The sequence below is a fragment of the Glandiceps talaboti genome, chromosome 2, assembly GCF_964340395.1.
Source record: "Glandiceps talaboti chromosome 2, keGlaTala1.1, whole genome shotgun sequence".
Classification (NCBI taxonomy): domain Eukaryota; kingdom Metazoa; phylum Hemichordata; class Enteropneusta; family Spengelidae; genus Glandiceps; species Glandiceps talaboti.
Genome location: NC_135550.1, coordinates 9,727,166 through 9,746,040, shown reverse-complemented (window position 1 = coordinate 9,746,040; position 18,875 = coordinate 9,727,166). Strand labels below are relative to the sequence as shown.

Genomic DNA, 18,875 nt, shown 5'->3' with positions numbered 1-18,875 from the left:
TTTTCATGTACACATAATGAGGCCATAAAACTGTTATCAAACCATGGTGTGTAATACAAGTCTCTGTACTTCCAACATGCTGTGCCAAGTGTTATTAATCCAATTCAGTTGTTTACTTTCCCTGTTTGTGTGTCAGCTTCCATTTGTCAATGCTTCGATGTCAGCAGTTGTACAATATGAAGACAAGTGTGTAATATCATTCAAGTCTGCAAGGCATAAATTTATTATCTTTTGAAGGAAGAGCAAAAATACAAATATATATAATTATATAAAAAACACACTGCAGTTCAATTTATATATTCAGTGCAGCACATCATTAGAATAGGATAAGTGTAGAGAGTTTATATCTACAAAATTGTCAACATAAACATTACAATGTTTATGAAAATTCACTGAATTAAATTATATATCGTACAGGAATACTTACATCAAATAAAGTATTATTTACAGATGAATTTCAATATATGTAAAGGTTTTGTTCAAAATATACAAATATCGAACAAATTCTGTGATTTTTGAAATTTCAAATATTTGACAATATTTTCAGAAAAGAATATTAACAGCATGTGGTGTTCTCCTTGAAAAGAATATGGTCATGGGGAAATCTGCATAATAATGGACGAATTGTTTATGTAAATTTCATCTCAAATTCTTGTATCTTTGAGAAAGCATGGACTTCTGTATATATAGGCAAAAAAAATAAATAAATAAGTTTGCTTCCGATAACATGACTTCAGAAAATTGAGTAGTTCAGAATTTTATTTTATTTTACTTTAAAATTCAAATTACTTTGACCCCCCCCCCCCCCCCCCCAACATAAGATGCTTGTTGGTCACAATACTTCTGTGAGAGTTTGTTGAGGTGTAAAAGATGTATCTATCTATCTACGGAAATATAAGTAAACTGTTACCATTTTACCTTTTTTGCATACAAAATAATGTTTATGGTCGAGGGCTTAAAAAGTAGGGTCAGTCAGGTTATCGGATACTCACTATTTTATTTATTTGGCCAAATATCATGGGAAGAACCGTTGTGTAGATTATTTGCATATGTATAATGATAAGTACTTGAGACTGTTGTTATGTTAGCAGGACGGATAAATCATGTTTGATACACTAGACACTTAAGCTAATTATTCCATGGACGGTTTCAACAGTGTTGCTAAGAATGTGGCAGGATTGCATAAACCTGTATGTTTTTTTTGTTTAAGTATTCACCCACACAGTTCATTAGTTTTGAAATAATCACTACTATGTCTAAATCTTGTAAAGACAACAACAAATTTGTAAAAGCCTTTTACGTGTGTATATATTGTCTGCACTAGTAAATCAATTTTGGGTAAAAAATGAAAGTATGTGACTCAAAACTGCAATCAAAGTGTTCATTATAACATTTCATGAAAAATACAGATATTAAACAGATGCGAAATAGAAACTGTATGGATTTTTGGTAGAAACACCAAGTAAGTATGGACTGACTGATTTATGTATGGAAGCAATACTTCTTTGTAGCTGGTATTTTGGTGTGATAGCTAGAAGCATGTAATGAAGCATATACCCTCACACCAGTCACGTCCATTTATAGTTCCTTCCTTATCACCCCCTTTTATTTGTACAATGGACTGACCTTCACATATCAAAACACAGGGATGTACCATTATATTTGAAAGGGTAAGGGGGTTGTAGAGGTTAATCGTCTAATTGACAAAGCAATGCAACACCTCTTGTGATCCATAAATCTGGTGGATGTTCTGTTGGTACGTTTACAGCAGTTACGAAATTAGTAGAATGTCCCGTTGACGACAATGTACCAGCTCTAGATGAAGTCCTGTATAGTGGACACTCGTACATTTCTTTGGCTTTTTCTGATGACTTTTCCGATACTGATGTTTTCTTGCGTCCAACCAGTGGTGTCGATGTTCTACTACTACTACTAACATCCGAGGCTTCTAGTGCAGTGGTAGTGATCTAAAAGATAAAATCATTACGGCATAATTATATATTATTACCTACTATTTTCCATCATTCAGCTGAGGATATTGGGAGTGATGTAAGGGGCCTTGTCACTACGAGTTGAAAATGAGTAATGACAAAGCCCCCTTATGTCACAATTATTTTTCGGCTGAATGAAAGAAAATATTGACATAATTCTACAGGCATAATGTTACTTGTAAAGAGAAAGTGATGAAAACAATGACGATTCTGAAAATTTGATTCATACTTTGAGCATTACAAAACCAATGATGTAGACATGTGTTGTCGTGACCTAGATCATCCAGGGTATAAAATTCCATATTTTCAGTTTGTAGACATAAAACTTGGCTTGCACATAGTATAATTCGATAATTTTTTATGACTTTTCTTCCTTTGTGAACAAAACATCTACTTTTCATTATTGAGCAAATTTTATTCAAATGATAAAAAACTTAAATGTGTCTTTTCCAAGTTTGTACTGATAACAATAAAAACAAATATTTGAAATGATGAATTTTTAGTGTTCTACATTTATATGTTCTTGTTTCATCAGCTGGTTTCACGATACAGAAAAGGAAAATATCGTCCACAACTATCATACGCTGACCATGCTGTGTGTATCTTACAACTACACAGCACAAGAGTTCAACTGAAAAAAACCCTGACTCTGTTTTAATAGTATGTATACCATTCAGAGCTTTAAACAAGACCACACACATGCATACTGTTTCCCGATAGGCTTGCATTACAATTCACAAATTAGTATTGTATACACTTCACTGCCCATGTTGCCTCAAAGTATTTGATTTCACTGTATTGTGTGTACAAAGCACTGGCAAGCTATAGTCTAATACGGGAGACACCCACCTGGACTGGAATGAAATGAATTTCTGGTACACGGCAGAAACGCTCCTCAGGACGGGAATCCTGCAGTGAGTGGGTCATGGGGTCAAACCGAGCACCGTCCAGGAACAAGCCAAACACTAAAACACCTTCCGTGGGTGGTGTAGAGCCCTGGAAGATATTGTAAAGGCATGTTAACATTTGATATATTATACTGTAATAATAACTAATGATGGCTAGGAGGCAAATACATACACAAGAAAGATACAATGCCAATCTACTCGAACGAACATAGTCATTTCTTCAAAGTAACTTTACTCGGTTAGAAGAGTTACAGCTAACACTTGCAGCTGTGCATACAAGTACAAATTTATTTTGCGGTAATCTGTTCCTCTGGAATATTCCAACATAAAACATTTAAATCATGACTGAAAGAAAACATAAACACTACTAGGGTTGAGATGAAATATTGGAAAGTTGAGTGTAAGTTAGAAGATCTTGTTTCAAGTTGAGGTCTGACTTGTTTGACCTGGATGTCATTTGAGGTTTCCGGAAGTCACTCCAAATCCAATGACCCTGGATGAACTTGTGCACATAATCATTAACCACATAACATGGCTCAGGTTACAGTAACAGCAACTGACTGTATATACAGATAACCCCTAGTAATACAACATGACTAGATAAGGTATAACAGCTGTCATACTACCAAGACTATATGACAAACACCTTATGGTAGGACTTCAACTGTTTTAGCTGTTCAGAAATGTAGACAGACTTTATCTCTGTACATTTGACCTTAGTATCAATGAACACAGTTAATTTAAGATCATTCAATCCCAGGTTGTTGTACTGTAGTTACCTTATTAGTGGTACCATAAGGATTACATCAAATATGTTTATTTGTTCTCAGCCAACTTTTTTCTATAGCTTTGCCTGACAACTATATTTCTCACCCACGTTTTAATTTTAATACAAACTGGCCTTTAAAGGATATTCTTCAGTTTAGTGTTTCCTTGGCTAAGCACCCCCCCCCCCCCTTCCCTCCCCCAAATACCAGCAACATGACTGTTTCTTTATTACTATTACTTTGACTATTACTAATAGTTCTTTGTGAATGAATGTATGTAAAACGACTAGCAGAACACATAGTGCAGATTATCAAATACCTGGACACTTTATAGACCAAGGTTAAAAATTAAGTTAGGTTAAAATTAAAATAAAAAATTCAAATGTGACAAACAGTTGTCTGGTATTATTCAAAAGTAAAAAAAAAAAGTTGGACCATGATCAAAAGAATATGTGATTCAATCCTTCCACTGATAAGGTCAGTTTTAGTTGTTAGGTTGTTGTACAATGCACTGAGACGTATGCATAGAATAATGAAATAAAATAGTAAGGTACATGTAACACTGTGAGAACCTGGCATTGAATCCCTGGCCTTTAAGATGCAATAAAATAGAGATATTTCATTTGTGCTTAAAAAGGTCATCACTTACTTTGAAGGCTACTTCCTTGACATTGATCTTCTGTTTTACATCTGCTAGAGTTTCCTCTGTGTCATACGGAGAGGTCATGACCTTGAAGTCAAAGGTCAAGGAGTCAACTGACAAGCCCTCTTTCCTGGCATGATTTTGAAGTACAGCCATGGTAAATCCTGAAATAAATGTAGTTTGATGTTAAGTTATTATACTACTTACCCAGAGTGACGACAAAGTTTGATGTTTAAGTTATAATAATACCAAACCAGAGTGACTATAAAATGTAGCAAGGCTAGTAAGATTTTTGTTAAATCAGGCGATATTCTGTTGCAAGTTACTTGACGGTGCTACAATACAAATACAGGAAGGGTAAACAAGTAAAAACAAACATGACCATACCTTGAGGGAAGAAGAAAGCTGATAGCCAAAAACTTCTAGGTTGTTCTCTCAAGCTGTCTAAATCCTCTAAATCAGGAAGAGTTTGTCCTTGTGCTGCTGCAGTCTTCTCTTTCAATCGTCTTTCAGCTACGTTGGCAATCTGTTCAGACCATTTGCACATGAAATCTACTCTCTGCTGTAAATCTAGAGCCCAGGATCCAAGTGGTTTGCACGATTCATATGCAGCTTTCTGTAAATGAACAGAATTCACCAAAAAATGTCTAATTGTAGACAAAGACACAGCTCAGGTGCTTACACAGGGTAGTAATAAGCTCTGATAGCTTACATGCAAAGATATGTTTTCCTTCTGGCATTCACACTGGCCCGTGTTTTTCTAAAAAACAAGTCATTGAGAATGACATAGTCCCCGCTATAATTGGGTTTTAAGGAATTATCACTACTCTGATCACGCAACAACATTTGTGAACCTAAAACAAACAGACTTAGATATGTTGTGTGTGCTTGTTGGACATGGAATATGCCTCCAACAATAAAGGATTGGTTGGGTATGGGGGATCATATCACGATGAAAATGGAGTCTGAGTTATGGCTTTGGACATGGAAAATTCACAAAACAAAATGGCTGCCAGGCAGCCATATTGGATCGTATCACGACAAAAATGGATATGCACATGTATGTCATAGAACACTGTCCTAATACCAACTTTGAATGAGATCTGTTAAAGCATGTCTGAGTTATGGCTTTAGACAGGGAAAATTCGCAAACAAAATGGTTGCTAGGCGGCCATATTGGATCGTATCATAAAACAAATTGACGTGCATATGTATGCCATAGCATGATGCCCCTGTACCAAGTTTGAAAAAAATCGGTCCAGGCATCTCCAAGAAACGGCTGCGGACGGACGGACGGATGGACGGACGCACGGACGGACAGACGGAACCCAATCCATAAGTTCCCGTTCCGGACTTCGTCCGCGGGGACTAATAAAATTTATCTGTAAGATTCTATTTCTGCCGCTGACTCAAAAGATAGCAGTATATGAGAAGAAAAATGGCTTATATTTTCTGGGTTTATTAAAGTAAATTTTCCAGTATATGACCAATAAGTTACCACTTTCACAAATTTAAAAAAAGAAAAACAATGATGATTATGACGAGTTTTTTTACAATAAAATAACACTTTTATGAAGATTTTGCTTGTCGTAATACCCTTATCAAATTAACATTCACAGTACATGTGTACATTATACATCAACTTTAACATTACAGTGCTTCCAATCGAAGAATTAATGACGAAGTACTGCAACATATTGATACATTACTGAACTTGTTCAGATGCACTGACATAGATTTAGCTGTTGTAGTAGTCACAACATTGTCTACTCAGCAGCAAAGTTGAATAACAGTTTACTTTGATAATGCCGCTGAATGGACACACAGTATTCATTGTTGCAAATAAACCCTGTCTATGGGTAGATATCATCATGGTTAGATGTACTGAGTGATGTATTAGACGACAAACCTTGGTAACTGTAAGAGGGTCCAAATTTGAAATTTGTTACAATTGAAGTTATCAGTAATGTTGACACACACAATTGCAGCACATCTTTGATCTAACCTTACTAAATTATGTACAAAGACACAGACTCATTTTGGTAATGTATCAATATGTCAGTAGTTTGTCGTTCATACTTTGATTGGAAGCACTGTAAACATGGCATCCATCTTTCAAACAAACAGAAAGACAGTGATAACACAACCTACCTGCCATGTCTTGGGAACCCTCTGATTAAGTATAGCTGTATACATCTCTTCCAACTGGTCTGACATGACAATTTCTCCTTTGACAGCCAGTGTTAGTAATTTCACCGTTGAATGAATCACACTCAGTAAATGGTTAAATCGGTCTATTTCTTGTCTTAGCACTGTCACTAGGGCTGACGCTGCCTGTTGCATTTCTTCAGGTTTATCCTCTTTAGAAACTAGAATTAAAAGAAACAAGAAACAAAATTAGTTATGATTCTATCTGGTAGAGTGAGAGTGAGAGAGAGAGAGAGGGAGAGAGAGAGAGAGAGAGAGAGAGAGAGAGAGAGAGAGAGAGAGAGAGAGAGAGAGAGAGAGAGAGAGAGAGAGAGAGAGAGAGAGAGAGAGAGAGAGAGAGAGAGAGAGAGAGAGAGAGGGGGGGGGAGATGGGGGGGAGGTAGGGAGGGAGGGAGGGAGAGAGAGAGTTTGTCTTAGTTTACAAAACAAACACAATTTAAGTCAATTATTGACACTTGCAAATCGAAATCACTGCATCAAGTAGCACATAAGATGTAATTATCTGATATAGAAATAAGATAAATTGTCTGCAAAAATCAGCTATGGTACATATATTTTCATTTTTATTTGGATCTGACTAATTCACACCACTTCGCTCCCGATAGAATTCATGTAAGCGAACTCACCATTTTCTTCTTCCTTCTTCTTATTTCCACCGGTACCAAAGCCACCACCACCATAGTTCATAAAGGCAGTCATTTTATGGTTTCTCTGACTCTCTGCCTGTTTGGCATCACTGTCTACCTCATCTTCTTCTTCCACTGTTTCTGGTAACTGACGAAGAATCTCAGTTGCCATCTCAAGAACTATGTCATCATTACTACGACCAGTCCTACAGATTGGTGACCAAATAAGAAATTGTCATGTGTTGATACTACCAAAGTAGAGTGACTATAGACTTTCAATTAGGTGGCACAATGTTTTCTTATGTCTCGCACAACGTTTTTTGTTACAAAGTACATAAAACAAAATACAGATGCTGATAGCGTGCAAACACATAATATGATACATTTTATCTCACTGTGAACACAATTCAACATCACTGTTGGATTAAACAAAAAAGATTCAAATGCAAAACTGTTTTAGTGTTAATTTATTTTTACAGTGAGATAAAACACATTATACCATGTACAAGCCAATTTGTTGTCTTTGAACAGAAAATATGGATTATATACCCTGGTCATTCTACATCATGACAACCTGTGTCTACATCACTGGTTCTGCAGTGCTCGAAATATGAGTCAAAACAAAATGAACTAGGTGCCACCTTGTAGACATTAAATGAAGACATCAAAACATTGGTGCTTGTGTGTCTACTTCTAGTTTCAGTGCCCTTGAATGGTTTATTTCATTGACACTAAATGTAGCAAGAAATTGTAATCTTACTACATGTATCTCAAAATGTAGAATGTGCAATTTCTTGTTGGTTTCTACAAGACTGAAGCAAACAGAGCCAGTGAACAGTAACCTGCAATGCACTGTAACAAGTGTCAGTCACTGACAACCCTAATCTGATCATTATTACTAGTGTAATACACTTCTTTTTACTAGACTATACACAGTAATTTGTACTGATAAGTAATCAATTCATGGATGCTCCAAGTACAAAATCAGGACAGTGATGGTCCAAGGTCATGAACCCGATGAACTTCCCCTCTGACCAGTGACTGTAGGTATCCAGTAGTCCATTGGACTAGAAAATATAATGCTGTCAGGCTATGCCAATGGTCTAGAAATAAGTACACTGTACAAGTCTGTGGCTGGTCATATGTAAATATGTTGTTATACTTGTAACCAATCATAGTTATGTCTTCCTAAATACATCTCAGTCTGTGATTGGTTGCATGAATAGCAACAGATATTATGTATCAACCAATGACATGTGTGTTTACATGTATGTAGTAGTTGTCTGTCTATTTCCACCTATCACATTGAACATTACATATCATAACTGCCATCACAAATGATGTAACCTACTCACAATAATGTATGTCACATTTTTATCTTACAACTTTCCTGTGACATCCAGGACCTTTGAACAACTTACTCAAAACACAAAAACTGGACTTTTATTTTAAAAATATCTGACATCTGTTGTCTACAGTTCCATTTTGTGACTATATATGGATCTAACGGAATACTTGCATTGCTGATGTGATATTTGGTCATAGGTCTCAATAAAATGTATAAATAGAGAGAGGCACTTCTGTGTAGCTTCATACTGGACTAGAAGTTAGGCACTGTTCTATACTGGTGTCTACTGAACTACATACAAACATCTACCAATAGTTGACATCTGAGTTGTTCTGCAAGTTCTCATAATTGCTGATATTGGTACCTTAACAGGTATTGTAATACATTTGATATATTGGTACCTCCTAATCCAAATATTGTACTATTTATTACATTATAAATTTTAATTAATGTACCAGTAATTACGTGCATCAGTGTGTGCAATACCAGAAAACAATATTGCATACAGGTATTCAAATGAATGAGCAATTGTTCCATGCCAAGAAATCACATTAAATGCAGTTTTTAAAAAATGTAATTTTGCTGTTTCAGAGAAACACAACAGAACCCATATGACAAGTGAATGTCAGGGTATCTTTGTGTTTCTCGTGTTTTTATGCTGTACTTTATTGAGTGTATACATTGGGCATGAATGTGCTGCTGCACTGAACAATGCAAGCACCCATGTATTTAAAATACCACAAATTTGCTCCACTGACGCTCATTCATTAAGGTTCTGTTATAGTACATGTACTTGTTCTAATATGTTTACATCTAATTGCAAAGTTGCAATATGAGGGAAAAGTTGGTACACTATTACAACCCATAACACCAAAGTAAAGCGTTTTCTGTATGTACCACAATCGTTTATGGCATCCATGGCATATCAAGTATAAAAGTATACTGTTTCATTTGCTAATTGCTCACATTAGAAAGGCTACATGCTGGGCTTGTAAATAAACCAATTGAAACAGTATACTTTTACACTAGATGTGAGTGCTATGAACGAGTGTAGCACATAGAGAAAGTGCTTTACTTTGGTGTTACTCATTGTAAATACCTATCAATGACCAGGCCTACACTGGTTAATATTTGATTGTTTTTTATCTTTGGTGTATACTTAATAAAGAAGATATGCACAGTATTTGCAAGATTCCTACTATAAAACATTAATGTACACTTTCAGAAAAACATACTTTGTTGTGTGAATTACTCAAACTTTCACTTTCCTGTTTATTCCAGGAAGAGTACAGGTCATACATCAACAATGAAGACAAATGTACTCCAATGGATTGTACAGTACTGCATTGTAGTCTGTGTTATACATCTTTCACTGACTGTTGCACAACAACAAAATGAAGACACCCAGACTGATGTATCTCAACGCTGTGGAAATGGAGTCCCTGGTATCCCAGGTAATTACTATTACATATAAATGTAACATTGGTGAATACCATTCATATGTATATACTACATCCATACTGTTAGTTCAAGTTCACCACTGCTTCTATCTTGAAGGTCTACATCAATGCAGATTGCCAATTACCGAGCCAACATTTCTGCATGATACTGAGTTTAACATCTTTGTTGAAGAAAATTGTCAGTTTGTGAACTAATGTGTTTAATACCTCATTACTCTTGACAACCGACCACTGTGACCTGATTTGAGTGTGAATGCGAGTGTATTATGTGAACATGAAAGATGAGGATTAATAATAATGAATATTAAGATCATTGTCAAGTCAGCACCACAAAGAGAGACATGGTATTAGCAGGAAATACAACTAAGTACTAACATATTAGTGTACTTCCTATGTAGGTGTTCCAGGCACTAATGGATTGCAAGGTCCTAGGGGAGACAATGGTTTACCAGGTGCCAAGGGAGACAATGGGACACCAGGTCCTGAAGGTCCAAAAGGAGGGCAAGGTATACTAGGTGTGACAGGTCCAAAGGGAGATATCGGATTACCAGGGTTTGATGGAATTCCTGGCGACAAGGGTGAGAGAGGTGACCTTGGGTCAAGAGGTCAACCAGGTCAGAAAGGAGCAACAGGTAAACCAGGACCACAGGGAAACGACGGTGAAGTTGGACAGAAAGGATTGGGTGGTCTCAGGGGGCAAAATGGTACAAAAGGTGAAAGAGGCATCAAAGGTGATAAAGGGTCAATGGGGCTACAAGGACATAAAGGTCACAAAGGAGAAGCAGGTCAGGTACAACAACAACCTAGAGTTGCATTCTCAGCCACCCTGACTTCAACCATGGTTGCCAAGGGTTACTCTGGTCATCAAGTGATTGTTTATGATAAAGTATATTCTAATGATGGAAATGGTTATAGCACATCTACTGGTAAATTTACATGCCCTGTCAGTGGTATGTATGTCTTCATGATTTCTGCAATGCGACCACGGCTTAGTGAAATGGACAGCAACTACAACAGCTACAACTTAAAGGTGTGTTTGATGAAGAACACTACCCACTTACCCTGTACATATATAAACAATGAGGGTCGTAGGCAGTATGGTACTGCATCTAACAGTGTAATCATAGATGTACAACAAGGAGATGAAATCTGGATTAAACTGTATGAGGGTTATGCTGTGTACAGTAATGATTATGAATATACCACCTTTGCTGGTTACCTGTTGTATTCAAATACACAATAAATGAAGATATGTCTGGAACACTAAATAAAACATTCAACTCCTCCTTGACAACTAGCACATGTACTTCTTATTGCCTTGCTATACTTTGAGATAAAAGTGATTTTTTAATTATTGTTATACAGTATATCAAGAACTCTCTCAATCTACAGATTGATAAATAAAAAAAATCGTCCTAATATTTTTTAATTATCTATCATGACTCATATATCAACAAATTTTTTTAGTATTTTTTTCAAAAACAATGCTATTAGATTCATTGAAACACTAATCATGTTGTTGTCATGGTATCACCAATCTGCCAATGACATTTTTAGTTTGTACGCCACTACAATTTCTTTGTTGCTTTATAGTAAACAAGTTTAGATACATTCTACAACTGGTATTAAAACTTTGATTTTTGGAAATTTATGACATATATTATGCTTGGTGTGATAGGTTCTTTTGTTTTGACTGAAATGTACATATGGTACATACATACATGTAAGTTCCTTGGCATACCACATATGGAATGTATAACTGTCCATACTATGATGAACACTGCCTTTGTGTTACAGTAAATGATTGGTTATTATGTATGCCTGTATGCATGTGCATGTATGGTGTATGCATGTGTATATGTGTGGGAATATACACGTGTGAATGTATGTGACTAAATGTACATGTGTAATTGTGTATGCCTAAATGTAAATGCATGTACCAGAATGAGTTGCACAAATGTATGAATAGCACTAATGTGTGTGTGTGTGTGTGTGTGTGTGTGTGTGTGTGTGTGTGTGTGTGTGTGTGTGTGTGTGTGTGTGTGTGTGTGTGTGTGTGTGCGCGCGCGTGTGCGCATGCGTGCATGTAAGTTTGCAAGTTTAGGTTGTTGTGTTAGATAACAACACTTGTATTGCTGAACACAGCAAGTTTGTCTTTGAGGAGAGTTGAAAAAGCAAAGTAAACAAAACCCACACTACAATCAGAATCCTGCTGTGTTCAGCAGTAAAACTGCTCTTGTCTAGGGAGTAAAACCACAGCCTCAACTTGCAAAATGATCGACACTGATCATTAAAATGTATGTTATGTGCAGTCTTCTGGAAAAACATTCCCTGTTTTAACTGTCTGCAATCCAAACTGTGTACTTTGATATTTGCATGCCTTGTGTTTGTAACGCTCCCCACCTCCCCTCCTCCCCCATTCAACAACTTTTTGAGGGTCGAAATTGCTACATACACAAATATCATATATTCCTAAAACTTCATCTTACCCCATATGAGTAGTCAGTCTTGGCTGTACAATCATCAATGTATCAATCAGTTCTTTAGCTTGGCTTTCTCTATAGGCTTTCTCTGCATTGTCATCCATACCGAAGATCTCAGGCGAGTCAGACTCTGGTAGACCCTCTACATACATACGGACATCATCTATGCTGAAACTAGGGGGCAGTGGATGGTACATCTGAAATAGGAAAGTAATAACTGAGTGTTTACAGACTGCTAGTAGTGTAATCTAACTGAATAGTTGAAACTGAAATTATCACAATTATACCGGTACTTTCATTGACAACAGACACTGCTATAAATGATGATGATCTCCTCACACATTCCCACATTGAGAGCAAAGTGTATTACAGTTATTATCCCTAGCACAGATATATAATTATTGCAAAATGACCCTTTTTACTTCATTAACGTGTTTGGCAACATACAATGCTGCAGCCTCTGTTCACAAATAGGATCAAATCCTTCACATAGTAACTTCTATCCTACCAGGTCCCTATTCAAATGACTAGGTTTACTGTGGCATTAGTGTGGTTCAAATTTTACCCAAGGATCAAGGGCTTTAGCCATCATAAACAAACGCAGTGATAAGGCTTGCACTGGTAGCTTGCAGATTCTGAGCCAGTTATGTCAACCATTCAATCATCAGGAATCCAACAAACTGCTGAAATCTTTAAGAATGTGTATGATTCAAGATTTTTTGTTTGGTATACATTAATTTGTAAATATATTTGAAACATAACATTCTTTACATGGGCACATTTCAATATTCTTAGCTACACATTCTTACCTGGTCAGTGGAGTAAGTATAGGCTGGGTCTAGTGCTCTTGGAGTGTAGAACTTGTCCAATATACTATGTAGTAATCGTCTGTCCCATGCATCAGTAACTCTGCCACCATAAGCCACTTCGCCGGTTAGATACAGCAGTGCTTCCCACGGCACCTCAGGGTTCTCACTCAACATCATCTTCAACATCTCAACTGATACCTATCAAACATACACAAGTAATCATGAGAGTGTTTGTTTGTCTTTGAAAAGTCAAGATGTCTGGACATGTCATGGCATGTAACTTACTGGTACTTTATACATTCAGCACATAACAACTGACAGTGAATTGTTAAGGTTTTAAAACAAATCAGAAAAGTATATAACATTGTAGGAGATCAAAACAGTGTAGATCAGAGATGGTGGTCAAAGTCTAGAAAGGCCAATTGCATTACCAGCAGTGCATACAAAACTTAAAGATATTATACACTCTAAGTAAGTGATTGTGGTGACTTGGTTATGTGGATAGAACCATCCTGAAATCACAGCAGTGTACAAAACACAGAGTGAGATTCAATGTATGGCTACTTGAGAAAATCTTGCTATCAGGGATGTATTCTGACTGTGAGTGTAATAAATACATTAATGTCTATTTATCAACATGTTGTAACAAAAGTTTCAGTTTGCATCTATCTTAGTTTACCTAAAGGAGCTTGATTTCCATAGAAATAACATCAGTCATATTACCCTCTGGTAATCGAGGCTTCAATTTACTAAGATAGACACAAAGTAAAACTATTGTTGTGACAACAGTAATAATTTGAATAGATAATTCCATAAACTTGCAGTGCTGTTTTGGGACTTCCAATGTTTACACTATCTTAATCACAGAGTGATTAGAATCACAGAGGAACCACTGTCAGCCATGAGTGTAATCTACCACATCGAACAACAATAGCTTGTGTCTATCTTAAGAAACTGAAGCCTTGACTACCAGAGTCATAGCTTTCTTGAAATTTGTCAATGAAATCTGACACTTGAAGTCCATTTTTTTTACTCTGACTTACTTCTAAATCTGACATGGTAAATTCATAAGGTATATTCCATCCCAATCTGCCATATTTCTTTCTCTCTGTAATAATAGCATTGAAGAAGTAGAGGCCAAACAAGAGATTCTTCCATGCTGGTCCTGGGTCAGAGTCTTCCCAAGATTCTGTTGATCTACGACTTGTCACAGCTAGATGTAAGTTGGCTTTCAAGCCTTTAGGAGGTTCTACTGTCATCTGGGCAAGGAAAACAAAATATTTATGAACTCAAAGGAACAGCTGCAATATCTCAATAATCAGAACCTTTTGGGACATTTCTGAGGATTTTATGAACACAGAATACCACAGCTAAAAACTAACTGTAGTGGTTATGAGGTTCATGTGTTGTTTTTTTTTGTTTTTTTTGTGTTGTTTATTTTTGTGTGTGTTTTTTTTTTCTTTTCTATTCTTTTATTTATTTATTAAACTTATTTTCCAGAGGGTACTACTTTCAAACATAAGGCTGCTCTCCCAAGGAGCCCTCTAAAAGTAAATATTTTAAAAAAATCATCACACAAAATAATCACAATTACATGAAAAGCATTGAAACAAAATTACCAAAGTGTCATACACAAATGAATCTAGAACCTTGCACACTGACAATTATAATATATTATGATCTTAATAACACTGAATGAAATTTAGTATGGGTGTATTGGATATACCAACAATACTAAATACACTGAAGTGAGAGACTTGGGTTATTAAAGTTTGTCCAATAACAGCTTTTGAAAATTGTAAGTGAAGACGACTGCCTTACAATGTATATGGTTGGGTACGGTACTGACTGAGTGTCACATACACCAGATATAAGAAGGTCATTAAACCTCCATGTTTTTGAATCCCATGGTCTTGGATTACTACTATCTTATCAGTGGAGCAATAAGGATTATACAGGATCATTCACTTGGTCAGAACCACCTTGTTCTATAACTCTGCCAGACAATTGTTTATCACATCTAAATGTGAATCCTAATCTGACGTTTGCCTTTAACATAACATCAGGGACCTACCTTGAAACCAGTCTGTAAAATAGACACTGGGAAACATGGATCTGGTTTAGAACTGAGCCAGAGTCTGAACTGAGGGTCCAGGTCATAGTTAGGTTTGGAGAAACTATACAAAAATTAATTAACATAGAAAGTAAGAGTTATGTTAATATCTTGGTAATAATACAGTGACTATACAAAAACACAGTGGCAATGTAAAAAGAAATGGACATCACATAAACTTTGATTTGTAGGAGGAAGTTTGTGTCAATTATTTGTATTCATGGACACTAGTCTATACAAAATAGCTATAGGTATAGGTATAGGCATACAACAGTTAGCAGACATCTTACATCACTAAATATATCCATCAATCAATCAATCAATCAATCGATCGATCGATCGATCGATGATCAATCAATCAATCAATCAATCAATCAATCGATCAATCAATCAATCAATCAATCAATCAAACGAATTTGTAGTGCCAAAATCCAATACCACATAATGTTCTATGGTGCTGAACAGGAACAATAGTAGATCGTTGTAAAAGTTAGAAAGCTCTTGCAAACAGATGCATCTTGATGTCCTTCTTGAATTTAACGACAGTGGGTGTTGAACGAAGTTCAAGTGATAAACTGTTCCATTACAATGACATGTCTAAAGAGCTACATACCTGTCAACAATTGATTGTAGTCTTGGCATAAAAGAGGCAGCTAAGTGACAGTTCTGTAAGAAAACCCATCTTCCTTTAAGTATTTGAGCCTTAGAGATGAGTTCTTCAGCCTTTGGTCCTTGTCCTCTACCAAGTGATATCATATCTACATGTAGTGTACTACCTCTAGTCTCCTTAGCAAACCTCATCAGTTCAGCCGTCGGGTCAACACCTAGAATACAATCATATTTATAATGCTTTAAAAATAATACAAGTGTTTGTAGAATGCATTGTAGTCCCCCTCAAAAACTTTACTTCTGTGTGACTAATGAATGACATAAATGAATGTGTATTGTTCTTGTTCTTTATTTAATGTTACCATAATTGGTCAAACTTAAATGGTAACATGTCTGCAAGATGCATAAAATAGCTTGGTTTTGATAATTAACACTGAATGTCAAGGTCGAGGTCAACTATCACGGTCTTAAAAGGTAGGTTGTACCTGATACCATGGTGTAGACAGTTCAATGGAGTTTCTATGCATTATAGTTGTTAGTCCCCACAAAGGATGGACACCTGTACTATCATAATGGGCTCTGTGCATCCGTCCATGTGTGTGTGTGTGTCCATCCATAATACATCCTTTCTCGGATGGATGTGCGGAGGGACAAATTACAATTCTACATGCGATTCGTTTCCATGTACTTGAGAAGAGATACCAAGACAGTGTTGGTGAAAAACTGATATTGTAAATGAACTTCTGGGTTCATAATATAACTCAGATGCCAACACTTTCAATAATGCCAAGACAGATACAAATTAATATTTATCAAATTGTAGTATGTATAATGACATATGTACTAGATTTCATACCACTTGTGTAATCTACCATGTGCAAAATAATAATATTAGTTGGTGTCTATCTTAGTTTTGTCGATAGCACATTTTCCGTCGTAATATTACCTGGTGACAGTAGAAAGATGAGTGGATGTTTGGCACTAGACTCAGCAAAGATCTCTTTCAAATCAAAGCTGCCTGTTGACAAGAACTTAGCACCCATCAATTCCTCCACAAACTGTCTTACAGCAGACGTCAGCTGTTCAGGTCGTAGTATCTTGATAAGTAATATTCTATGGAATGGACCTAAGTTCTCCCATTTGAAGATACCAATCTTGCCGGACTCAGATGTCGTCTCAGCTGAAAATCAAGAATGAATTTACAAAGATTATATCGTACAAACAGTTCAGCTTTTTAGCAATGTGGGTTTTGATCTGTTCCGGTCAATGATCCTCATCCATCAGAATGACAAATTCCATAGTTACAGCTGATCACTAGGTGGTGAATTGATGTCAGATTACATCTTGGTAAGATAATAGTGAGGAAATCAAGCAATACGAAACTTCCAATGACTGTAGCAAACTCTGTAATATGAATCTGTTCACCAGTCTATGAACTTCTACACAGCGTACAATAGTTCAAGGCACAAATATCTTACGCTGTTTTTTTTCTTAGCATAAATGAGTACAAAAACAGCTTCAAACTTCGACTAGTTTCGACTTCAACTAATCTCTGTAGGCTTTTTTCCTAGGACCGTTACAGACATAATAAATGTTGTAATTCATAGAATTTACTGAGACTAAGTCTAAGCATAAAAATTTCAGGACAATCACTGTTAAAATTGTCAACCTGGAATATAATTTAAGCAAGTAATGGACAAATTTGAAAGGGAAATACAACTTGAAAAGTCTCGTCAAAAATTACCTTTTTGTTCATCTGTTGGATCATACTTGTTACACAGTGTCTGGTAAGTGTTCTCACACTTCACAAATGTATTCCACTGTTCTCTGTTTTGTAGTATGTACATACACAGGGACTTGAAGGCTTCCATAGAGGCAGACAGATACTGACACTGTTTCCATGCCGACTCTGTGATCCATTTGGGTGGTGTAGATTTGACAGAGACAGTGCTACCGGTTGTACGGATGGAGGATGCCGATGACTTCCTTGAACTTGACGCACTGCCTATGCCAGCTGCAGCTTCCAGTCTTTGCATGGCTGTCAGACCTACAGATACCAGGTAAATGGTACATCAGGTATAGTCTTGGAGTGACTCCTTGGATCTGTGCTTTGGGGTTGCCAAATAAAGCTGAAAGGTGAGGAGTACCTTTCTGGGTGCAGTGGTGACCTTTGGCTGCTTTTAAAGTAGGCAGAATAGCCCAATGTATTTCTTTTACATTAATTTTGTATATTTTGTATATGTTCTTTGAGAAAGTGTAGCTTATATTTGTTATCTAGTGAAATGAATTTCATTAATTTCATTCATTCATTCATTCATTCATTCATTCATTCATTCATTCATTCATTCATTCATTCACCTGACTATTAGTGACTACACCCAGTACTTTTATGTTGTTATACATTTGTCTTTTGTCAGCATCAAACGTACATTTTATTAATTGGAGAGGTAGCAGGGTGTCTGATTCTTACCATCATGTTTTGCCTCCGTTTCAGGGTCCATCATACTAGCAAAGACGTGACCTTGTAGGAATGCCTTCCACTCCTCCGATGTAATAACACCAAGTTCTGTTGTCTTGTCAACTGCATTACTGTTAGATCTCATAATACTAGTACACAGCATGAAAGAAAACACCAACTGATGGGCTGCAAATAAACCCTTGGATACAACTCTGTACGAGGAGACAAAAAAAAGATGTGAATATGTGAATTAAAACTGCTTACAGTAACTGTATAATTTTCATATTGTAGGTTTGAATCACAAAATATACATTTGTGAGAAGAAATGTTGAAGAGCTGTGCTGACACATGCACAATTTCATTGTCATCAGTTATTGTCATATCAATGGTTGTATTACAAACCAGCCAATGAAGCCAACCACCCATCCAGCCACCAAAGCAAGCAACCAACC

At 36.3% G+C, this 18,875-nt stretch overlaps 2 protein-coding genes across 2 annotated transcripts in view; one reads left to right on the top strand and one right to left on the bottom strand.

Moving 5' to 3' along the window:
- Window positions 1-802: 802 nt before the first annotated feature.
- Window positions 803-18,875, bottom strand: part of LOC144443850 (dynein axonemal heavy chain 6-like) — an 87,730-nt gene continuing 69,657 nt past the window's right edge. Inside the window, exons 73-86 of the mRNA XM_078133425.1 lie at window positions 18,436-18,635; window positions 17,710-18,012; window positions 16,912-17,145; window positions 15,970-16,180; window positions 15,318-15,420; window positions 14,287-14,502; window positions 13,244-13,441; window positions 12,441-12,631; window positions 7,144-7,349; window positions 6,461-6,678; window positions 4,697-4,925; window positions 4,316-4,473; window positions 2,841-2,987; window positions 803-1,967 (exon numbers count right to left, since the gene is read on the bottom strand). Coding sequence (XP_077989551.1) covers window positions 1,689-1,967; window positions 2,841-2,987; window positions 4,316-4,473; window positions 4,697-4,925; window positions 6,461-6,678; window positions 7,144-7,349; window positions 12,441-12,631; window positions 13,244-13,441; window positions 14,287-14,502; window positions 15,318-15,420; window positions 15,970-16,180; window positions 16,912-17,145; window positions 17,710-18,012; window positions 18,436-18,635 — 2,893 coding nt within the window. The 3' untranslated portion in view covers window positions 803-1,688. The remainder of the gene's footprint in view (window positions 1,968-2,840; window positions 2,988-4,315; window positions 4,474-4,696; window positions 4,926-6,460; window positions 6,679-7,143; window positions 7,350-12,440; window positions 12,632-13,243; window positions 13,442-14,286; window positions 14,503-15,317; window positions 15,421-15,969; window positions 16,181-16,911; window positions 17,146-17,709; window positions 18,013-18,435; window positions 18,636-18,875) is intronic.
- Window positions 8,723-11,312, top strand: LOC144453717 (uncharacterized). The gene is made up of 3 exons (XM_078145051.1): window positions 8,723-8,863; window positions 9,773-9,945; window positions 10,350-11,312. The coding sequence occupies exons 2-3, from the start codon at window positions 9,798-9,800 to the stop codon at window positions 11,192-11,194; spliced, it is 993 nt and encodes a 330-aa protein (XP_078001177.1). The 5' UTR covers window positions 8,723-8,863; window positions 9,773-9,797; the 3' UTR covers window positions 11,195-11,312.